The sequence below is a fragment of the Hevea brasiliensis genome, chromosome 9, assembly GCF_030052815.1.
Source record: "Hevea brasiliensis isolate MT/VB/25A 57/8 chromosome 9, ASM3005281v1, whole genome shotgun sequence".
NCBI lineage: Eukaryota > Viridiplantae > Streptophyta > Magnoliopsida > Malpighiales > Euphorbiaceae > Hevea > Hevea brasiliensis.
Genome location: NC_079501.1, coordinates 15,607,985 through 15,633,121, shown reverse-complemented (window position 1 = coordinate 15,633,121; position 25,137 = coordinate 15,607,985). Strand labels below are relative to the sequence as shown.

At 34.9% G+C, this 25,137-nt stretch overlaps 2 protein-coding genes and 1 pseudogene across 3 annotated transcripts in view; 2 read left to right on the top strand and 1 right to left on the bottom strand.

Annotated features, from left to right (window-relative positions):
• Nucleotides 1–680: 680 nt before the first annotated feature.
• The window catches only part of LOC110643229 (oligopeptide transporter 7), a 38,910-nt gene continuing 14,453 nt past the window's right edge, over nt 681–25,137 (top strand). Inside the window, exons 1-6 of one of the 2 annotated variants that reach the window (XM_058153143.1) lie at nt 693–956; nt 1,049–1,613; nt 11,956–12,525; nt 12,606–12,861; nt 13,097–13,279; nt 13,427–14,173. In XM_058153143.1, coding sequence (XP_058009126.1) covers nt 905–956; nt 1,049–1,613; nt 11,956–12,525; nt 12,606–12,861; nt 13,097–13,279; nt 13,427–14,041 — 2,241 coding nt within the window. In that variant the 5' untranslated portion in view covers nt 693–904 and the 3' untranslated portion in view covers nt 14,042–14,173. Of the gene's footprint in view, nt 957–1,048; nt 1,614–11,955; nt 12,526–12,605; nt 12,862–13,096; nt 13,280–13,426; nt 14,174–25,137 lie in introns of those variants that run through there. The other variant, XM_058153144.1, reaches the window with a different exon arrangement.
• On the top strand, nt 18,683–20,469 carry LOC131183124 (protein NUCLEAR FUSION DEFECTIVE 4-like; annotated as a pseudogene).
• LOC110632002 (L10-interacting MYB domain-containing protein-like) lies at nt 21,539–23,518 on the bottom strand. Its single transcript, XM_058154124.1, has 3 exons — nt 23,511–23,518; nt 22,620–22,824; nt 21,539–22,256 (listed from the first exon to the last, which is right to left on the bottom strand). The coding sequence occupies exons 1-3, from the start codon at nt 23,516–23,518 to the stop codon at nt 21,657–21,659; spliced, it is 813 nt and encodes a 270-aa protein (XP_058010107.1). The 3' UTR covers nt 21,539–21,656.

Below are 25,137 nucleotides of genomic sequence, written 5' to 3'. Positions count from 1 at the left end.
AGTGAATTATAGAAATCTCAATATTATAAATATTTATAACCATATATTTATTTTTTTTAATTTAAATTAAGTAATCATTGAATTTGAGAAAAAAATTATAATTTTTTTATTAAATAATAAAAATAATAATAATATGCGTAAACTTCAACTAAAATCTTAATGATTAAATACATTACAATATAATATGTAAATAATATTACGATTTCAATACAAGGTGTTAATTATTCTTTATTTTAAATTACTATTTAATATATATATATATATATATATATATATATATATATATATATTACTTTAAAATTACAATAGCTTCTGATATATTTTTTAAATTGATATTAAGTTTTCTTGAAATAGTCATAATAAAATTAAATATTGATTAAGAAGGAAGAAAAGCACTCTTTCTTATTAATGCAGCTAATAATTCTATTGAAATGTTACTAATCGGAAAAATAAGGCTTTTAAATTTTATTAAATATAATATATCTTTAATTATATTTTATTTATCTTTGAGAAAAAAATTATTCCAGCCAGTAATTAAAATTCACCCATAAATTTAAAATATTTATCTACAATTATGACATAATATTTAGCTTTTCATAAAAATCATTTGTCAAATCAGCAGTTCTGTTTTGAAACTAATAATTCAGATTTCAGACATAAACACAAGAAGAATGCTTGTAAAGTTGAAACATGAAAGCCTAAATCAGCACCGACGCACAATGAGAAAAGTCCTAATGATGAGCTAATCACAGATTGGCCTTTCTTTGTTGATAGCTAATCTAACGGTCAGAATTGCATCAATGCCAGTCTAATTCCTAGCTTTTCATCACCATTGCCTCCGTAGCTCCAGCTAAAAAGTCACATTTTAAAACTTATCAGCACAGCAGAGAAGCGCCAGAAACTAATGGAGGAGGAAGAGATTACAGCTAATACTGACAATTTCACAACTCCTCTCAGTATGATTTTCCTTCCTTTTTCTTCTTTTATTTTTTCCTTTTAATTTTCCCTCCTTTTCTCTCTTAACTTTCCACTTCTCCAATCACCACAGTTCAGAAGAACAAAACGTCCTCTGTCTCCGATGAGAACGAGAATTCTCCGATCGAGCAAGTCGCGCTCACGGTTCCCGTCACCGACGACCCTACTCTACCAACCTTCACGTTCCGCACGTGGACTCTGGGGACTCTTGCCTGCATCCTTCTCTCTTTCCTCAACCAGTTTTTCTGGTACCGCCGAGAACCTCTTACCATCACTTCCATCTCCGCTCAGATCGCGGTGGTTCCTCTCGGCCATCTCATGGCCTCCACAATCACTGATAAGTTCTTCTTCAAGGGGACAAAGTGGGAGTTCAGTCTCAATCCGGGGCCATTTAATATGAAGGAACACGTGCTAATCACAATCTTTGCTAATTCTGGCGCTGGAAACGTCTACGCCATTCACATAGTTAGTGCCGTCAAGATATTCTACAGGAAGGAGCTGACTTTTATTGTGGCGTTCCTGGTGGTTATAACGACGCAGGTATTGGGATTTGGGTGGGCTGGCCTGTTCCGGCGGTACTTGGTGGAACCTGCAGCTATGTGGTGGCCCCAGAATCTGGTGCAAGTATCTCTGTTCAGGTAAGAATTGTTATGAACATGCTATGATCAATCAAATATGTGCTGATTATTAGATTAACCGTTAATTGTCTGTGTTATTGATTATAAGAAGAGGTCTCCGTCAGTGTTTGGCTACTAGCTAAAAATTAAGGGGGCGTTTGGTATAGCTGGTAGTTTATAAATATTTAAATAAGAGAGTATTTAATTTATTTATTGGATGGGTGTAGTTGATAGTTGATAGATTAAATTATAGTGTTTGGTAAGTTTAAAAAAATAGAATTGATAGCTAATGGGTCATCAACTATCAACTTATTAATCATTTCACATATCAACAGCAACAGTTAAATATAATTTTACCAAACACTTAACTTAAAATAACTATCAGCTAATAGTAATAACTATCAGTTATCAGCTATCAGCTAACAGTGACAGCTATCAGCTAACAGCTATCAATTGTATTCAACAGTTAAACCAAATAGGCCCTAAGTGAATTAGAGTATTTGACAAGTTTAAAAAAATAGCTGATAGCCGATGGACAACTGATGTGGTACCCATCAACTGCAGTTTGTATCAACTCTATTTTAGAACTATTTCTCATTAGCTGATAACTGATTTAGTTTTACTTTTTATTTTGATTATATTTTTTTAATTTAAAAATTAATATTATTAATATTTTATCTTTTTTATTTATAATTTTAACATTTTAATTAACGTATTTCAATTTTATTAAAATATTTTTTTATTAATAACATAAAATATCAAATATTTATTTATATCTAAATACTTAAAATTAATTATAAATTTTTTTATTATCAATAATAATTACTTTATTATTTTATTTATATTTTTAAAGTTATTTAATTCTTTTTAAATAATTATTTTTTAATTTTAATAATAAAATAAATAATATTATATGATAGATTAATAATTATATATTTATTTTAATAATATAATATATTAATTTAATAATAAAATAAATAATATAATATAATAAATTTATAATTTTATATTTATTTAAATAATAAAATAAATTATATGACATATATCTTTATTAGTTATTTCACATATCAACAGCAACAACTAAATATAGTTTTACCAAATACTTAAGATAAATCAGCTATTATCAACTGTCAGCTAACAATAACAGCTATCGATTGTATTCAACAGTTAAACCAAATATAACTCAACTCAACTCAACTCAACTCAACTCAACTAAGCGTTTATCCCAAAAATTTGGGGTCGGCTATATGGATTCGCTTTCTCCACTCTGAACGATTTTGGGTTAAATCCTCAGAAATATTTAATGCTTCTAGGTCATGTTGTACTACTCTCCTCCAAGTTAATTTAGGTCTACCCCTTTTTTTCTTTCTATCCTCTAATCTAATGTGCTCTACTTGTCTAACTGGAGCCTCCGTATGTCTACGCTTCACATAACCAAACCACCTCAATCTCCCTTCTCTCAACTTATCTTCAATTGGCACCACTCCTACCTTTTCTCTAATACTCTCATTACGAACTTTATCTAGTCTAGTATGGCCACTCATCCACCTTAACATTCTCATCTCTGCAACTCTTATCTTATATGCATACGACTCTTTCAGTGCCCAGCACTCACTACCATATAACATAGCCGGTCGTATGGCTGTACGGTAAAATTTTCCTTTCAATTTATTGGGAATCTTACGATCACATAAAACTCCCGTGGCACGTCTCCACTTCAATCATCCGGCTTTAATCCTATGACTAACATCCTCCTCACATCCTCCATCTACTTGAAGGACTGAGCCTAGATATTTAAAGTGATTACTTTGGAGCAGTATCACTCCATTCAAATTAACTCCTTCCCTATCACCAGTTTGGCCTTCACTGAACTTGCAATGCATTTATTCTGTCTTTGTTCTACTTAACTTAAAACCCTTTGACTCTAGAGTACTTCTCCAAAGTTCTAGCTTTCTATTGACTCCTTCTCGTGTCTCATCAGTTAAACCAAATATGCCCCAAATAATTTTTCCTTTGGTCCTTTTGTTTTCATTTTTTTTGTCGGCTATACACAAGGGGGTTGTTTTTCTTTGTTGTCAAAAGATTCTGTAAAATCCACGTAGCTTTCTTCCGAGCTAGAGGAGGTTAAGCGAGACGCACATCCTCAGTGTCACGGGGCCACTTCCTAGCTCGGACAGTAGTCCCCTGTGGCGCCTAGACTTCCACCCAATCTTGGCCAGCCTACTCGTATTCAAGGGTCTTTTCCCTTATAGAGGATCTCAATGTTCTTATCGAGAGTCTTTCACATATCTAGCCCAGTAATTGAGTATTGATATTCCTTTTAGCACGATGTTCGCCCTTCATCGTATACATCCACAAGCACCGTCCGAAAGCAAAGCAATAAGCATCATTCGACCGTATGGCTGAACCCAAAGGCAATGTATAATATTTGTTCCCCTATACCGAGTAGCATCATTGGCCCTTATACCGAGTAGTATCGTCGGCCTCATATGGAAACCTCGGGCCTAGGAGAGACGCGCACTATAAGTCCCTCGGCCTTGTAGTGTCCATGAAGCTCCTTCTTCATGGAGACACTGAGCTCCTATCTCACGAGAGTACGACGCCCGCCGCCTAGTACCATGAGTACGTAGGGAGCTCACTTAGAGTCACGCCCTTGCGCCAGTGACCCTGGGGATGGTGGAGAGCTTGACACCAAACTTAGCAACTAGCTGGGCCCGATTGTGCTCACCAATGGCCAACTAGTCACACCCCCCCTAAAGAGCATTAGGAACATAGTGACCTCTGGCAGGAGGAGACATCAGTATGTCTCAGTGGTCACACCTCCCTGCACTTTTCCATATTTATAAAAGTGTCCGTCAAACTTCTCATTCTCATCAATTGTGCCCTTACGCCATCTCATAGGCTTGCGACTTGGCTGGGTTTGGCCAATCCTCATGGGATAACAGCTGTCCCCCTTACATTCTCCCCCATTTAGACAATCGATGTCCTCATTGATTTGCCCCGAACATCTCCTGTTGAATAAAGCTCTCATGAACATCTTGTGCCTCTCCATGTTATTCACCATGTTGAACAAAGCTCTCCCAAACATCTTGTGCCTCTTCAAATCTTTCATCATGTCTGGTTCTCACATATTGATCTCATGATTCCCTTATGTATCTTCATATGAACATGTGTGTGTCTTCATACACCTTCTTCATATCATCCTTATGTTAGGATTGTGGCATGGTTGCCCTACTCGATCAATGATGGAATGGCTGCCCCACTTGATTAATAATGACATTACCATTTTCTTCCTTGTGGCATTCTCCCCCACTTAGATACTCGACAACCCTGTCGACTACCGCTATTGTTGCTGTGGCATTGCATTCTAGCGAGTTCTTACTTTGATGGATCTGTTCAATCATCTGCATACTCCCCCGCTTAATTCTTCATATCTCATGTTGTGATGTTTCCTCTTTTGCTTCATTTCTCTGTATTGTGATTAACAAGCCTTCGCATTAATATCCTCGATCTTCACTAAGTTATTTTCGTGGCTTTACCTTATAGTTGCGCCATCGTAAGTATCTCGCTAAATAATCACAATACAAAACAGTAGTGTTATACATGAACTCAAGCATAAGGAAGTAATAGTATTCCATTTCGGAGCTATGCTATAATATTATAGTTGCCAATAATGAACAACATAGTCATCATGTAAATGAATAGAGAAACTTACACATTACTGATTTCGTGTATCACCACGTTCCTCTCTGGAACTCGCATTATGCTCGTGGGACTCATTGCTCATGCTAGTTTTGCCCTCATTTCCTACTGCACACCCATTGTTCGTACACCCATCTCTTGATGCTGCTGCCTATCAATGATTAATAATTCTCAGCTACCAATCGCTTCTGTTCGCTCCATTCTCTTCCTGTTTGGTTTTAATTCATCTTGGGCACCACAAATGAGTTTTGCATTCATGTTCTCTTGAGGTCTCCACCTTTTGGCTACTTCTCATCCTCCGATTGGGATGTGGTTGACACCTCGAAGGGATACCGTATCGCTTATGATTGCACTCTCCACCTGCAAAATTTCCACAAGATTGCATCGAGGGACTTCTCTCGTCCCACGTACTTTCCATTTTAGTTTCTTCGGTGAAAAAACACATATACATGACTGCCACAGTCATCAAGCTCATCTCATTATCGCAACTTAAATGCTTGGCCATCACAATTGCTTAGGTTTCCTGCAGATGTCTAAAACTCTATTTGACACCACTATCATCACAATTGTGATCCCAAGATCATTCGTTTGCGCATAACTCAATTTCACTTGACAAGTGCTTCATCATCTCTATGTATTCTCACTTCATAGGTATTCAAGGTGGCCTTAAGCTCTATTGGCACACCTAATTCATCATGGAGTCATTACCCTCTCCTCAAAATATTACATCTAATGAGGAGTGCAGCCCTCCCACACGTGGTATCACCACTTTTATCACAATGTGGCTCTCATCACTACCATCTCGCATTTTAAGATTCTTTTGGGCAAACTTTTTCTCATATAAGCTACCACCATCAGCATTATGACCTAGTTACCAATACTAGGCATCTGAAACTTTGAGTTTTATTTGAATATTCAGGCTACCGTTTGCCAACGCAAATTCATCGTGCTTACACGCACAATTGGGCCTCCACCCTTTCTTGTGTTACCACAAGCTAACTCTTTACATCCGAATTTATATTTGGGTTTTTTACCCTTTTTAGGCTTATCGTAAGCCATATCAATTTCTACGCAACATAATTTGGGATCCATCTATCCCTTTTCCGAATTTATCTCGTAGCTGAATTTACTTTTGCAGCTCTTAGCATTTATCGCCTCGTAATTAAATGAGATTCAATGGAATCCGTACATAATATGAACTTGCCATCAATGGCATGCAATGACCGTCTCGTCTCAAGTTGCACTCTCACAATAGTTTCACTTTCTATGTTATCCATAGAATAGCAACATTCTTATCTTGAGAGACTCTATACATGTCTCATCCTTCATTTGAAGGTTATAGCAGCCAACCGCAATGGGCATTCTCCAAGGAGAAAACAACTGTCTCCATACCGATTAGGGTATTTCAACCCATCATTCCGAAGGTTCTCATAACCATTAAGCTATCTCGAATTTCCCATCTCTTTACCTGCACAGAATACTTTACAGGATTAGCAATCCGTTAAAGTATTTTGAAGGCTTTCATAGCCAATAAGTAGCTCCCGAATTCCAACTCTTAACCCAACTAGGGTAAGACACCATCTTAGTGAGATAAGCCATCAGTTTCATAATCTCTTGGGGATAGCACACCCCATATCTCGAAAGACTTCCACAGTCTATTAACAATTCACAATCATCTTATCAATCCTTGGGGCTTACTTGTCCTCACTCATCTCGAAGACTTTCACAGCCTTTTAAGCAATCCCGAGTATTGTATTGTATCTTATCACCCGACAAGGGTCATTCAACATCTCAATGTTTTTTGGGAACACAATACATCCCATATCTTCCCAAGTTTTCTCAATATCGATCGTTTCGTTTTTGTCTGACCAAAGTCTCAAATTATGTTACTTGCTTGGCAAATGTCATTTGCCAATTTTGCACCCCGTTTTGCCTACGTTAGCATCCTTTGTATTGATAATCCCCAATTGGTGTACTACACTCGCATACGACCTCTTAAGGACTCAACAACATCAAGAATACTCATTTGCACAATATATCACTTATACGTTGTGCATGCCACAATATGTTTCTAATAAGGACATCATGCCCTTCCCCCATTTCGGGGTTATATACTCTGCTCACCCTTTCTCAAGGTGAACACACGGTTAGCTTTTATCGCTTTATTCAACGGCCATCGCATTCCAGCATTTCTCTTTACTTTTGTATCTCGTATGCATCACACAACTGAAGGTTTCTCCAGGAAGGTATGGATTATTATCCATCGTGAGCACTAACCTTGCTCTGATACCAACTGTCACGGGGCCACTTCCTAGCTCGGATAGTAGTCCCGTGCGGCGCCTAGACTTCCACCCAATCTAGGCCATCCTACTCGTATTCAAGGGTCTTTCCCCTTATAGAGGATCTTAAATGTTCTTATCGAGGGTCTTTCACGTATCTAGCCCAGTAATTGAGCATTGATATTCCTTGTAGCACGATGTCCGCCCTTCATCGTGTATATCCACAAGCATCGTCTGAAAGCAAGGCAATAAGCATCATCCGACCGTATGGCTGAACCCAAAGCCAATGTATAATATTTGTTCCCCTATACCGAGTAGCATCATTGGCCCTTATACCGAGCAGCATCATTGGCTTTATATGGAAACCTCGGGCCTAGGAGAGACGCGCACTACAAGCCCTCGGCCTTGTAGTGTCCATGAAGCTCCTTCTTCATGGAGACACCGAACTCCTATCTCACGAGAGCACGATGCCTGTCGCCTAGTACCATGAGTACGTAGGGAGCTCACTTAGAGTCACGCCCTTGCGCCAGTGACCCCGGGGATGGTGGAGAGCTTGACACCAAACTTAGCAACTAGTTGGGCCGACCGTGCTCACTAGTGGCCAACTAGTCACACCCCCCTAAAGAGTATTAGGAACATAGTGACCTCTGGCAGGAGGAGACATCAGTATGTCTCAGTGGTCACACCTCCCTGCACTTTTCCATATTTATAAAAGTGTCCGCTAAACTTCTCATTCTCATCAATTGTGCCCTTACACCATCTCATAGGCCTACGGCTTGGCTGGGTTTGGCCAATCCTCATGTGGTAACGGCTGTCCCCCTTACACTCGGAATAGTCAACCCCCGCATAAACCTTCTTGCAATTCATATACGCAGTTTCTCTATGAAATTGCAAAATTTATTATATATCAATTATCGCAATAATTAGAATTTAAATAAAATTAAGATATGTTAATAATGATTAAAAATTTGTATTATATAATTTTATAATATTATATCAAATAGTTTCTCAAATAAAGTGCCTGATGAATGGAGGAGGAGTATTTTAGTACCTATTTTTAAAAATAAGGGAGACATACAGAGTTGCTCAAACTATAGGGGAATTAAACTCATGAGCCATACTATGAAGTTGTGGGAGAGACTTGTGGAGCATCGACTACATCATGATTCTTCTATCTCTCTCAATCAATTTGGCTTCATGCCCGGTCGTTCAACTATGGAAGTGATCTTTCTTATTAGAAGCTTGATGGAGAAATATAGAGATGTGAAGAAAGATCTACACATGGTTTTTATTGATTTGGAGAAGGCTTATGATAGTGTTCCAAGAGATGTCTTATGGAATGTATTAGAACAAAAGAGGGTATCTATTAGGTACATATAAGTGTTGAAAGATATGTATGAAGGAGCAAGTACTATTGTGCGCGCAGTGGGAGGGGACATAAGAGATTTTCCGAACTCAATTGGATTACACCAATGATCAGCTGTAAGTCCTTACCTTTTTACATTAGTTTTAGATGAATTGACGAAACATATACAAGAGAGTATTCCTTTGTGTATGATGTTTGCGAATGATATTGTTTTGATAGATGAGACACGAGAAGGAGTCAATAGAAAGCTAGAGCTTTGGATAAGTACTCTAGAGTCAAAGGGCTATAAGTTAAGTAGAACGAAGACAGAATACATGCATTGCAAGTTCAGTGAAGGCCAAACTGGTGATAGAGAAGGAGTTAGTTTGGATGGAGTGGTACTGTCCCAAAGTAATCACTTTAAATATCTCGGCTCAGTCCTTTAAGTAGATGGGGGATGTGAGGAGGATGTTAGTCATAGGATTAAAGCCGAATGGTTGAAGTGGAGACGTGCCACGGGAGTTCTATGTGATCGCAAGATTCCTAATAAGTTGAAAGAAAAATTTTACTATACAGCCATACGACCGGCTATGTTATATGGTAGTGAGTGTTGGGCACTGAAAGAGTCATATGCGTCTAAGATAAGAGTTGCAGAGATAAGAATGTTAAGGTAGATGAGTGGCCATACTAGACTAGATAAAGTCCGTAATGAGAGTATTAGAGAAAATATAGGAGTGGTGCCAATTGAGGATAAGTTGAGAGAAGAGAGATTGAGGTGTTTTGGTCATGTGAAGCGTAGACATATGGAGGTTCCAGTTAGACAAGTAGAGCACATTAGGTTAGATGATAGAAAAAAAATGGGGTAGACCTAAATTGACTTTGAGGAGAGTAGTAAAACATAACCTATAAGTATTACACATTTCTGAGAATTTAACCCAAAATCGTTTAGAGTGGAGAAAGTGAATCCACAAAGCCGACCCCAAATTTTTGAAATAAAAACTTAGTTGAGTTGAGTATATCAAATAGTTTAATATTACTTTTGAATTAGAATTGAAGTCGTCTCTCTTGTCAATTGTTGGACACATAGGATTTTGAATTAAGTCCAAATCATAACTGAATGATATGAGCTATATGTTTATAATTTAATTTTTTATATAAATTTTTTATATTTTTATATATATTGTATAATATTATTATAATATATTATTTTAAAATAACTAATTAAATTTAATTTTTTATTATCATAATATTAAATTATTTTAATCTTAATTAAAATTAATTCAAAAAAGTTTTAAGGAAATAAAATTAATATGATATATTACTTTAAAATATTAATATATTATAAATAAAATACTATAAACTCGATATGACAAATGTTTTAATTTTTATAAATTAAAATTTATTATTTGATAAAGTTATTATCAAAATAACTTTAATTTTTTAATAAAAATTATTATGGCACATTTATAATAAAAATTATAAAATAAAAAATATATTTTATTACTTGACTTTATCATGATGTAAAAATAATAATTTTTTATTTTTATTTTACATAAATTAAATCTATTTTCAATAATAATTAAATTTAATTATTTATTATTATAATATTAAATAATTATTTTTTATTTATCTCATTATTATTTTTTTTAACTTGTTATCCCATTATTCTTATCTCCACTTTTATAATTATAGATATATGACATAGTTTGTTTGTGTTTGTTTTTTACAAATTATTAAATTAAAAAATAAATTTTATTAATGATAAAAGGGGAATTTTTTATAGAGCCGGGTGGGGACTGGGCTCTTTATTAGGCCTAGACTCAGTATCAAAGGCTTTTTATTTTTGGGACCTCAACACTTTCTTTAGGTTAGTTATGGCTAGGGCCCACTAGCCCTATCATGACATCATCATTCGCTAGAAATTTTACAAATATCTCTGGCGTTTGTTTGATATAAATAAATTTTTATAATTTTACCACATTTATTTATAATTTATATTTAGCATATTCATTTTATATATATATATATATATATTATTTATTATATATATATATATATTATTTAAAAAATATTTTTTCAGTTTTACGAAATTATTGTCAAATATGATAAAATTTATTCTAAATTATGAACTAGTGAGATTACAAAGCAACAAGGCTATAATTTTAATATGATTTTTATAATTAATAGATAAAATACTACATTAAAAAATAAAGACTTATTCTCAAATTAGCTGGAGTCGAACTATAAATGTAAAAATCCTTTTGCATCATCAATTTCAATTCTATTTAATTAATATTTAAAAATGGTAAATCTTTTTATATTACTTCCCTATATCATTTTAGAATTTTTTTTCATTTTTATTCTTTTTACTACTAACTTATCAACTTTATTATTGGAGCATTTGACACTGAAATATCAAAATTTATGAATCTTAATACACAAAATACCAAATATCAAAATTTATGTACAAATAATTCTTTTTTGTGAAGTTGTTTTGCAAATCAAATGAATTGCATGTTCATTTGATCTAGTTAGTAATATATACAAGTAGCATGCATATTATATCACAATCAGATCTGTATTTGGAGGTGTGATATGAATCTCATTAAATGGAGTGGAGAGATTTGGGAGATGGAAAGAGTTCCAATATCTATTATGTAGATCATCCAATAGAAATAAATAAATAAATAAATCTATAAAATTAACTTGTATGTGAATGTGTATAAAGGACATGCAGTAGACTACTTGATGAGTAAATAATTACCACTTCATGCATATGCTACAGTAGACTACATAAATGATAAATCTGATATTTGCAATCTATATGAGCAACTGATAATCAACTGAAAGCCAACCCAGAACACGGATTTGGACCGAAAATAATAGAACTTACTTGCACTTATATCATTTAATGTCCTTAATTAATTTCTCAAGGAAAATGCTCTTGTTAAGCAGTCAAGATTGGAAAATCTAACCCAGTTCTTGCATGTTTATATATAAATGGCGCATTTGCTGATAGAATATCATCAAACTACAGGGCGCTACATGAGAAAGAGGAGAGGAGGAAAGGAGGATTAACGCGGAATCAGTTCTTCATGGTTGCCTTCATTTGCAGCTTTGCATATTATGTATTTCCTGGCTACCTCTTTCCGAAGTTAACATCTATATCTTGGATCTGTTGGGTATTTCCTACTTCCATTCTCGCCCATCAGCTTGGTTCAGGACTCCGAGGTCTTGGAGTTGGCTCTTTTGGATTAGATTGGGCCAGTGTATCTTCTTACCTTGGGAGTCCGATGGTTAGTCCATGGTTTGCAACTGCCAATCTAGCTGTTGGTTTTGCTCTTTTTATGTATGTCGTTACCCCAATTGCGTATTGGCTCAATGTTTACAAGGCTAAGGCGTTTCCCATATTCTCAGATGGCCTGTTCACATCCGATGGCCAAAAATACAATATCTCAGCTATTATAGACGAGAATTTCCACGTTGACATGGATGCTTATGAGCATCAGGGACCTCTCTATCTCAGTACCATCTTTGCAATGATTTATGGTCTAAATTTTGCATGCCTGGCGGCCACTGTTGTTCATGTTTTCCTTTTTCACGGAAGGTAAGTCAAAAGTTAAAATTCAGTTTTTGCATTGCACAAGATTATGTTCTTTTAGCTAAATTTTTCAAGGGTGCATGTAGAGATATATGGCAGCTAAGCAAGTCTGCCTTCCAAGAGAAGAAAATGGATGTGCACACAAAACTCATGAGAAAATATAAGCTAGTCCCTGAATGGTGGTTCTTGTGCATCCTTTTCTTAAACATATTGGCAACCATAATTACATGTGAGTACTATAATGATCAACTTCAATTACCATGGTGGAGTGTCTTGCTAGCGTGTGGTCTCGCTCTTTTTTTCACCCTCCCTATTGGAGTCATCACTGCTACAACAAATCAGGTATGATATTAGTATAAGCCAATGAAGCATTTCTTGTGTACTTACGTGAACATTGTAGGGTTTGGTGTGGACTTGGGATGCTTCTGCATATTATACATTTCCACCATCATTAGTTTCAGCTAAAATTATATAGACTGAAAATGGAGAAGTGGCAATAGTATGATGGTTGGCAGTTGTTTTCTTCTGCTATTATGAAGCTTGTAGCATTGTAACATGAATTTTCTTTGTCGAACAGACGCCAGGCTTAAACGTGATAACAGAGTATATAATTGGGTATTTGTACCCAGGATTTCCTGTTGCTAATATATGCTTTAAAGTATATGGATACATCAGCATGAAACAAGCGATCACTTTTTTGCAAGATTTCAAGCTCGGTCATTACATGAAGATTCCTCCTAGGGCCATGTTCATGGCACAGGTAAATTAACTCACTATGGGTTGTTCTTCAGGTCTTCCCAGGTAACAAAAGGAAAAGAAAATTACTCTTGTTTTTGCCGTCGGTTTCTGGCAGCAAAACAATCACTGTGAATTTAAAGATCTGTGTATGATTTTTTTTTCCCTTCAGGTGGTTGGTACAATAATATCAGCAATGGTTCATTTAGCAACATCATGGTGGCTTATGGACACCATCCCCAATTTATGTGACCGTGAATTACTTCCAGCAGGAAGTCCATGGACCTGTCCAGGTGACCATGTGTTCTATGATGCGTCTGTCATCTGGGGACTTATAGGCCCCCGCAGAATTTTTGGAGATCTTGGTCACTACTCTGCCATGAACTGGTTATTTTTGGCCGGTGCCATAGCTCCTATTCTAGTTTGGATTGCACACAAGGCTCTCCCTAACAAGCATTGGATTAGATCCATCTCTATACCAGTACTTTTAGGTGCTACACACGAGATGCTGCCAGCTACTGCCGTCAACTACACTACCTGGGTTCTTGTTGGATTTGCCTCGGGCTTTATTGCTTTCAGATACTATCGTGACTGGTGGAGCCGCCACAACTACGTTCTGTCCGGGGCACTCGATGCTGGACTAGCTTTCATGGCAGTGTTTCTGTATTTGTGCTTGGGAATGCAACATGTTAGTCTTGACTGGTGGAGAAATGATTCAGATGGATGCCCATTGGCTTCTTGCCCAACTGCAACAGGGGTTGTCGTTAAAGGTTGCCCAGCCCTCTGAGTCTAAGTAATGGATTGGATTATTATCCCCAAGAAAAAGAGATCAAAAGAAGTAATGTAGATATGGCACAGTAATGCAATCAAATTTTATATTAAATTTTAATAGAAAAATTAATTACAGTACATTTCATTACGGCCAAAGCGTAACCTTATGTTTGCATTATGCTGTTTGCTTTCAATTGTGTTTTTAAATGCTTTCGTACTGTTCAAATTTGTAAAGGATCACAAAAAAGTTTCATTATAAATTGTTTTATTCATTGCTTCTCAATATGGATAATATAAGCTATTATGTAATTGTTTATCAATTGTAATCGACATCATTGAAGCTACACTTTTTTTTAACCGAGGATTTTCTTTATTAGTCAAGGCTCTGAGCAGGCATTGAAACATGAAATATATATTCTCCAATGATGAAGGGAGTATATTTACATGTCCAATCTATTGGACAGTTTCTAGAGAAAAAAAAAAAAAAAAAAAAAAAACTTAAGCTATAAAATCAGCCGCTTGCCCAGTTAGCATTTCTGTTAATTACACCAAATTGAAGCTGCATGCTTGCAGATCCTAATTTCAATTTGCCGGCCACTGGATATAGATTTTGCTGGATACACACAGGAAGTGACGATCCTTTCTTTGAAAATAAAAATTATTTAATAAAGAGGGCGGGGGTGGGGGGAAGGGTCCAAGTGAATTCATATCTGGATATGTATTTTGGATTTGATACAATCTTCTTTAACAGTAGCAATTGGATGTTGATTCATCATCGTCAGGGCCAAAATTCTATCACAGGGTAAGGGAAAAAAAAATTCTAATGATGTGAAGGATTAAAAAAAATCCAGTGTAATTTCGGAAAAAAATTAAATAAACTCTTATATTTTCAATCGGATGAGATAAATCTAAATCTTATAATGATAGAATTTTCTATTTTAGGTCAAATAAGCTATTTTTTGCTAAAAAAATTAAAATATTATTTTAATTTTTAATAATAAAATATTAAAAATAATCATTTTAATATTAAATAATTTTTATTCATCACGTTCTTTAATTTTTTTAAAATTTTATTTTAATTAAAATAATAAGTAATTTTTAATATTTAAAAATTAAGAAAAATAATATTTTATTATTAAAAAATATTTATTAAATTAAAATTTATTTTATCTCAATTAAAAATGGTAAGAGTTATTTGATTCAAAACTTAATTTTGAATTTTTGAACTGAAAAGGATATCCTGCACAGTCAGCGCACCAAATTCCTCATAAGGTCGGTTCCCTAGTACTGACCCACCACGCTACGCTAGCGCGCAGACTTACAACGCAGGCATTCGAACCCGGGTGTGATGCTTTTGTTGGGTTGATATCCTCATTGAGTTTGAACGAGAGATTGATAAAGAAATCTGAGTTCTTCCATAAGGGATGATGATGGTGAAAGTATGCATGGGAATCAGCACAGGATCTTAAGAGGAGCTCCTTGTATTCTTGAAATTCAGCTGAAGCATTAGCCAAAGAATATAATCTTGGGACAGAGGTAAATGGCTTTTGTGAGCCCCGGTATCTAGGAAACCAATGACACTAATGGGTCGTTCATATTTATTGGGAAGAATATGAAGTAGGACTAAAGGAATTGGAATAGTATCTGGGCCATGAGTTGATTGAGAGGATTGGATATGTTGGGCCAGGTAAGACGAGTAATGGGCTTCAGTATCTGAACTGGATTCTTCTGAAGAGAAAAAGTGGTCTTGCTTTGAGCCAGTATCTGCTCCAAGAGCAAAGACTGTATCTTCATCTGGGTCATCTTGTTCAGAGAACAGGGATTCAACATCATCATGAAGCTTGCTGTATGTGTTGTAAAAGCTTAACTTCCTTATTGGGGTTCTTAGGGCAGTTCTTGGCATAGTGACATCGATTGCCATAGATGTAGCATCTATCAGACTTCTTTGTACCCGTTCTTTTCTTTCGAAAGTATCTGATTAGCCTTCTTCCTTTCTTCTGCCTGAAAGGAGGTTTGAACCCAGAGGAATACTTCTTGTAATGCCCCTTCTTTTTTGGCTTGCATTCACAATTCTTTTCCTTGCATTTGATGGCAAGGTGGGACTTCTGACAGATATTCTTCAAGGCTTTGCTATTGTCAATGATGTCCTTGAACAACTTCTGTTGCTCACACATTTTATCTAAACAGGCTAAAGTCATCTGATGGATTTCTCCAATGGTGATGGCATTCATTGCTCTTCTGGTAGCAGTGATGCTCCTGTGGAGTTCAGGTTGTAATACTTCCGGAAGAGAAGCAATATATGTATGCCTGAGGTTGACATTATTACACCCATTTAACAAATAATAGCGCTGAGCAATGCGCTGGTAATGCCTTTCAATATCTGTTCTCTTTAAAGAGCAACAACGCATGTCAAAGAACTCCTGTCGTAGCTGTTTGCTATATAATGATGCATCGCCAAGGAACTCAGCAAAAATAGCATTGACAACCTGTATAACATTCAGGTGACAAAACTGGGCTTTATTGTATTCTCCAATGGAGGCAAACCAGTCTTGTAATGTGCCAGTAGTTCGGAAGATAAATTCTCTGAGGACAGTATGAGAATCAGCATCTTCTCGAAGCATCTGAACATCAAGCCAAGCTTTAAATTTTGCGAGACGATCTCTCCATTTTGAGGGAGGAATGTCGTCTAGTGTGAACCATGGGCTTGAGCTGGGCCTGGATTGATGTGGGGCGCCTGGGAGATTAAAATCCAGGATTGGATCATCTTTTAGCATTTCCACATGTGGGTCTTGGGCTTGAGGAGGTACAGTGGGAGGACCTGTGGTGCCACTGGTGGAATCTGTAGTCGGAGAAGGGCCTGTTTGAGATGCAGTTGGTTGAGGATCAGCCATGAGCAATGTCGTGATATCCATTCGTCCATTCTCACTGTCATCAGACGAGTTATCAGAAGAGTCATCTTCTGGTTCAGAGGGTATAGACACCATATGTTGAGGAGGAGGATCGGGATACATTTTGTCTTTTCCCTTATCAATCTTTCTTTTAGGTGGATGGGATTCTTCCGAAGAAGATGGACTTTTTGGCTCATATCTGGTAGGTGTTGGAGTAGGTCTGAACAATGGAGATGGGTGATATGTGGTTGAAGGTGGTTCATATGAGTAGTTAAAAGGGCCGAAAGGGGAATATACAGGTTCAGGAGTAGGAAGGAAAGGATTATGGGCCATTGGAGTGGAAAAAGGGCTGTAAGAAACAGGAGCCTCTATTGGCTTACGCAGGTCCGCTTCAACTTGGGCTAACTGTTTTCTTAACCTTCTGATTTCCTGTTCCTTCTGGTTAAACTCCGCGCCAAATCTCCTTTGCTGGATTGAGGATCTTAAATCCTTGTCAAGCTGGGCAATTCTGCTTTGCAAGTCTTTATATATGTTCTGGGCAAATGCAGTAAAAGAATCGACCTTTTGATCAATGTGATGAGTTCTGGTGAGAATTTGATCAATTTTGGAGTCAATTCTTTGTAATGTCTTGTTCTGGACAGCTGCATTCTTTGTCTGCCAATTCAGAACTTCTTCAGCTTGAGTGATCGGGGTTATTTGACCTTCACTATCAACCTTAGTTGAGTGAATGACAGGTCTGGTAGAGATCTTGGTTTGCTGGTCTGTCTGTTGTGTTAATGGGGGAAAATCTGCTTCATAGGAGGTAAGTGAGAACATCATAAATGGTTGCACCAAAGGAAGTGCAGGAGGAGGAGAAGAAACTAGTTTAAGAGGGGGTAGTTTCTTTCCTTCTTTTCTGATGATCTCAAGGGCAAGTTCATAGATGGAAAGAGATTTCTTTTGCTTGGTTTCTTCATGGATACCAATCCATGGGCTATTATCTGGATAGTCTCTTCTGAGAACTTGCTGAGGTTTGCAAGAGGCTTTTCTCGTGCTTTTGGTAAGCTTTCTCTAATTTTTATTAGACAATGGATGGTCATATTCATTTTCTCAGTAGTTATCACAACAGTTACAATCTTCATCGCACATTTCAGATTCTGAGAGATCTCAGGGACAGTGACCATTTATTTTTTGATAAAAATTGGAGGAAACTTACCAAAAGCACGAGAAAAGCCTCTACAAGAGCTTATTTAGTTTTTTTTTAATAATTTTCATATTTATGTGTCCAGATAAGATTAATTGGAAACTGGTGGGTGCCGTATTATTGGGTTCCCTTGGTATAGGAAGTACTGATGATGCTTCATTTCTCATCTTCTTAGGTGGATTTTGACTAGTCAGGTTCTTTATATAATACTTTTATCATTATCTAAATCACTGTCTGTGGCCCCTCAATTTAATTTAATATCCTACATATAGCATATGTAACAGGACTAGTACTCCATGTATGGTCCCAACTCAGGCCACAATGTCCCTTTCACTTGCATTTAAGTATATTTTGTTTATGACCCACCAAGGTTCAACTGGTATCTTGGGAAACACCCACTTACTGAATTCTGAAACCGTGGTCTAAAACAAGCTCCTCCCCTGATTAATAATTAGGTTCAAGACGAGACATACTTTAACATTAATGAAGGAAAAACGAAGAGTATAAATATAGCTTAGTCAATCCTGCCATACGGCTCAAACTGAAACTCAAAAGCAAATTCTCTTCTTTTTCATTGTTCTTAGCTATGCTTTCATTGTTATCTCCTTCATCACCTGCTGGAAAATGGCTAGGATTTGTTACTGCTATATGGGTGCAGGCAATATGTGGTAACAATTACACATTTTCCAACTATTCTGATGCTCTAAAATCGCTCATGGCTCTCACTCAACTGGAGCTTAATAATCTTTCCGTTGCCAAAGATGTTGGCAAGGCATTTGGTCTTATCTCTGGCCTTGCTTCGGATCGGTGGTCAACTTCAGCGTTACTTATCATAGGATCACTTGAAGGACTTATAGGATATGGTGTTCAATGGCTCGTTGTCAGCCAGCGAATTCGTCCTCTACCGTACTGGCAGGTATACAAGCTATTCATAAATGTCAGGTTTGGCTTATATTATCCATTTATCATCAGCAAGCTATAATGTGCTGTTTTCTGCTACAGATATGTATTATTTCTGTGCATGGGAGGCAATAGCACAACATGGATGAACACGGCAGTATTAGTGACTTGTATGAGAAACTTCCCTAAAAATCGTGGTCCAGTCTCTGGAATCCTCAAGGGTTATGTAGGACTCAGCACAGCAATCTTCACTGATATTTGCACTGCTCTTTTCTCTTCCAACCCCTCTACATTTCTGCTTATTCTTGCCATTGTTCCAGCCATCGTTTGCCTTACTGCTGTTCTCTTCCTCCGGGAAACCACACCTGCTGCAGATCCAGCAGAAAGAAAACAAGAAACTCGATTTTTCAATGTTTTTAATGTCATTGCCATTGTAGTAGCTGTTTATCTCTTGGCATTTGACATCACTGGAAATCATGGCCATATTCTTTCTCTGGCATTTGCAGTAGGACTCATACTCCTACTTGCCACCCCATTACTTGTTCCTTTATACTCGGCTTTGTTCAGGGTGAAATCCAATTCAGATGTTGAACAGGTTAAGGAACCATTAATTGTTGGTCGAAAAGATTCACCAGCCAGGCAAGAGCCGGCAGAGATAATGAATGTCGGGATAAAGCAACGGCCATTGATTGGGGAGGATCACACAATTCTTGAAATGATACAAACATATGACTTCTGGATTCTGTTCTTATCATTTCTTTGTGGTGTGGGAACTGGGATGTGTGTGATGAACAACATGGGCCAGATGGGGCTGGCTCATGGATATGTTGATTCATCCATTTTTGTGTCACTCACTAGCATTTGGGGATTTTTTGGACGGATTTTATCAGGCCTAGTATCAGAATATTACCTCTGGTAAGTTGATTTCCTTCTTTTTCTCTCCATTTGAGATTCAGATCATTTCCTCATCGTGAAAATTTTGGTCATGTCCTTCATGTTATTTGCAGGAAATTTGGGACCCCAAGGCCTCTGTGGAATGCAGCTTCACAAATTGTAATGTGTCTTGGATTTGTGGTGATGGCACTTGCCTTGCCTGGATCACTTTACATTGGTTCAATATTGGTTGGCATATGCTATGGAGTTCGTCTGACAATAACTGTCCCAGTTGCCTCAGAATTATTTGGTCTGAAATATTATGGTTTGTTTTACAATATTCTCATCCTCAATCTTCCTTTGGGTTCCTTCCTTTTCTCTGGCCTGCTTGCTGGTTATCTTTATGATGCTCAAGCAACTAGTTCAGCTGGAGGTGGCAATGTTTGTGTTGGTCCTCAGTGTTATTTCCTCATCTTTCTTATCATGGCCCTTGCCTGTGTCCTTGGATTTGGACTGGATGTGCTATTGGGGTTTAGAACAAGGAAAGTTTATGCCAAGATTTGTGAAGACAAGAAGTCTAGTAGGTCCATAGTTGCCTGACGAATTTTTATCAAAATTTCATGAGCGACTGTATACAGGTTTAGCAATTCTTGATAAAGTAGCTGCCTGCAATTAAGCAAATATCTCATCTTCTGTTAGTCCCTGAAGATATCATCATTATTTTATACATTGCCCCTTCTAAATTCTAAAAACATTCTCTTTCCTTTCTTATTTTACTTGCTGAGTTTAATTTCTTATCGAATTGGTTAACAACAAATTAAATTATATAACGAGATTAACACAAAGAATTAATACCTTATAAGGAAAATAAAAGTTGAGTGGAAATTCAGGCATGGATGTTGTGAAGAAGGGAAGCTAGTGTTCCCAGCGTTCTCTTCACAGTCAAACTGTCTCCTGTCTATGTGTGGCTGATCGGCATCTTTTTCTTGTTTGGGTTGTAATCTCCTTCCTCATCACCAGCCGAAGATCTTTGTTAACAATTACTCCCTTCTTGTGCTGAACCGCTTGCATGTTTTTTAAAAGAGTATACACGGCACTTGCTTGCCATCAAACTGCAAGTAGGGAAAAAAAGTACAATTTTAATTGTTATATTTCATTATTTTTGCATTTTGTATATGTATTTTGGCTTCCATCAATATCACTATAAATAAGATAACTTGCTGACTTTAGATTGGCCAGGATAGTTGGAATTTGGCTTTCAATTTTTACTCCTGTTATATTAAAATTTATGTTTAGATTTCTTATTATATTATACTTGCTGCTTTGAGATGGTCATTGATATTCAATAACCTGTCAAATAAAGGGGAAAATGAAAATGCACACTTGCTGGTTTTTGAAAGGATATTCTGTTTTCCTTGTTCAACCTATGTGAAAATATGAATGTTGGAGACTGTTATTTGACAGTTTGTAGGTGAAGTTAGTAGAGAACATTATTTTTCGTCAAAGATTTTTCCTTGGAAGAAAACCTAAGAAAAAGGTAAATTTAGTTGAACATCCTTTTATTTATATACTTGTTTTGTATAAATTGTTTTAACAGCTGCGTGATTAGCTCAGAAGAATCCTTGTCTGAAGCAAAATTTTAGTAGGTATCTTGTGCCATGAGTTGATGTGAACATAAACCCATATCAACAAATTGATTCAAAACAAAACTGAGCTTAACAAGTTAAAGAAGAAAACAGTTTATCGTCATGTATATGACTGCACACATGATAATTCCTATTTTTAACCTATGATACTGGATGAGCATTACACTTGCAAAGCAACCAAATCATGCGCTTGTCACCTTTTAGAGATAAAAAGATCTCCCTTGCATTAGGGTTGTCAAACAAATCCAGAGCAGCAAAATAGACTCCTTCTTCCACACCTTGCATTGCATCCAATTCCTTAATACAATCAGCTATACTGTATCTCTCACTAATTTGCTTTATGGCAGCTGTCTTGAGCCTTGATGCGGCTGCCATGCGCAATATAGCTCCTGCAATAGCATCATCAATCCCCTTGCGACCTCTTTTACGATTAGCAGCAGTTGTATTCTCCATAGCAGTAGTTGTACTAGTACCATGCACTATAGTAGTTGCAATATGTGTGGCAGGTTGAAATGTTTCTTGGTTATCTGCCACATCATCCTCGTCCTCAGATTCTGAAGAGGACTCTTCCTCTTGGATATTGTTCAAAGTCTCCTTAAAAGGAACTGCTGAAGGAGCCTCTTCCTCTAGTTCAGCAGGCTGGTCATGATTCCCATTGGTTAATGGCTCAGAGAATATCACACCGAGCTGTTTGTAGATTGGGCACCCATTGCCTCTTATAGGCTCAGTATCAGGATGTCCCTAGATGTGGGTGTTTCACAGCATGTTGGAGAAGATCAATTAAAGAAACATAGATCAGCCTCCTGCCCCCAGTTTGGAGGAACTCCAACCCTATAATGTGGATAAACATTATTGGCTATTATGGAATTAAAACTTGCTTCACATATCATTCCTTGGAATTGCCCAGGATATAGTCATTAGTACAATTTCTAGCATGCTCATCTATTAAATCCAAAAAGACCAAAATTTTCAATTAATACACAAATTCCACTGTAGCCAAAACGTCCACCACCAAGTATGGGGTTAAGGAAGATTCCTCCATCTAATGCAGGAGAGATTTATATTTGCCACAAAATTAGCAACTTAGAGACAAAAGGAGCATACCTTTATATACTCATTCCAAGCTTGATTGGTGGCTATAATGTTCCCAGTAGATGCATCCAAACGGAATTCACTTCGATTAAGAAGTGACTTTACGATAGCGTGCTGCCTCCTCATGACCGCATATCTGTTCTTGAGCTTCTCTTTATCCCATTTCAGGCCAGTCTTCTGATAAAACTCATCAGACATGATGTTCCATGCTTTCTTGCTAAAAAATTATATAATGCTAAAAACTAATTAGTCTTGATAAATTTATGCATTTTATTACAGAATAAATTTAATATGAAAATATATAAACTAATAAAATAATAAATAGTTAAATTTATATATTTATAAAAATACTCATAATTATAAAATTATATTATAATAATAATTTTTTTATAATTAATTTTACTAAAATAATTTATTATTTTCATTGATATATTTTTATTTTCATTAACTTAATTTAAAAATAATAAGTGCACATATAACATATATATATCATAAAAAAATAAAAATTATTATATAATTATAATAATAATTAATAAATTATAATAATAGTATATCAATATAAAAATTAATAAAAAAATTATATATAATAATATTAAGTTATAATATATATAAAAAGTACATAAAATATGAATGCACATTTAAAAATAACTAGTCCAACCTAAATAAATGAAATCTAATTAACAAAAACTTGACACTTGTATCCATAAAAATTTATATATGGCATAATTAAAAATAATAATTTTATTTAAAAAATAAAATATTTAGGTTTTATTAATTTAAAATATTTAAAATTTAATTAATTTATCTTCATTATAAATTTGATTATTGGTATTAGATAAATTTCAACTTAATTAAGATAATTATTCAATTTATGAAAGCCAAAATATATATTTAACAATAAACTTGTTCATTTTTTTTTGTTTTCAGTAAAAAAAAGTCAAATATTAAGAAAAATATTCTTAATAATGTGTTGTCAATTATGTTTTTTTTTTTAAATTATAATAAAAATTTTAATAGAATATTGAACATAAAAGTTTGAAGCTTTGAGATAGCAAAACTCATTCTAACAATTTGCATTCACTAATAATTTATACTTGACATAATTAAAAAAATAAATTTATTTATAAATACAATATATTTGAAATTAGAAAAAAAAATGAAATATTTAAATTTCATTTTAATTCATTTTCTTTAAATTTTTAGTATAAAATATTTAAAATTTCATTTTAAAATTTTAATTTTTTTTAATATCAAGTTGATATAAAAAAAAAAATTTTTTATAGTAAAATCATGTATTAGAAGTCTTAGATCAAAAGGCAATTTTCCTAACCAAAACAGGGGGCTTCAATCAAGTTATCAGAGGCTATTTAGCTATGATTCAAGTAATCTCCAGTAACTCTAAATTTCTGTCAATTTAACGAATTATCTTAAATATTTTGCAGATAGGCGATTGAAAAAGATGAGATTTGTTTTCAATATGTGAATCTGCTTTATAATGGGTAGCCCATAGTCTTGCCTTCATGATAATTTTTTCTAATATAATATTGTGTCTCAAATTAGTTTTATTTGCAATGAGATATTTTTTGTGAGATTTTGTTTGGCATTTCAATTACATGTATCCATTATTAAATCTAATGACTTAAAAACTAATAATCAAAATTTAAAAATTGTATCCACTATTAATTACTACGTAATATAGTTAAAAATAATAATTTTATTTAATTAATATATAAATATATATAATTTAAAAAATATAAAATATTTAAAAATTGATTTTAAAAATAAAATTAATTTTATTAGATAAAACCTAACTCAATTTTAAAATTTATTTTAATTTTTTAATTATAATTTTAATGATTAATATTAGATAATACATAACTTAATAATATTAAGTTAATAATATATATTTAGTTTAGTATTATTTAATTTAAATCAAAATAACCAATCGAATTTAAATTTTGATTTAAAATTTTAATTTGATTAATTATTTTATTTCAAATAAAATATTAGTAAATTAATATGCATTGATATACAAATTAGCGTAATAACTAAATTTTTGTCAATAGATTAAAATAATAATTTAATTAATTAAAGTTCATTTAATTTAAATAAAATAAAAATTCAAATTATTATCGCATGACGTGGGAGGACTAGTGGTAAATAATTTTCCATCATATCGCAGCCTCAAATGACAAATTTAATAATAATAATAACAACTTCAAAATTTTCCTTTCAAGGAACAGAGTTTAGGCGAAAGATGAGGAATGAATATTGTGCTGGATTCTGTACAGGTACATACATTATTGTGAGGGTCTCCTTCGTGAACAAAACTTGGCGGCCCACCTAAGTTGAAAAGCTTATTATAAAAATTGATGAGTGAATTATAGAAATCTCAATATTATAAATATTTATAACCATATATTTATTTTTTTTAAAATAAATTAAGTAATCATTGAAATTGAGAAAAAAATTATAATTTTTTTATTAAATAATAAAAATAATAATAATATGCATAAATTTCGACCAAAAT

What these genes read in the sequence shown, in the direction of transcription:
- LOC110632002 (XM_058154124.1), bottom strand. An exon ending in CTTGGAATGAGTATATAAAG is followed by an intron (nt 22,257 to 22,619) that starts GTATGCTCCTTT and finishes ACCCACATCTAG; the next exon opens with GGACATCCTGATACTGAGCC.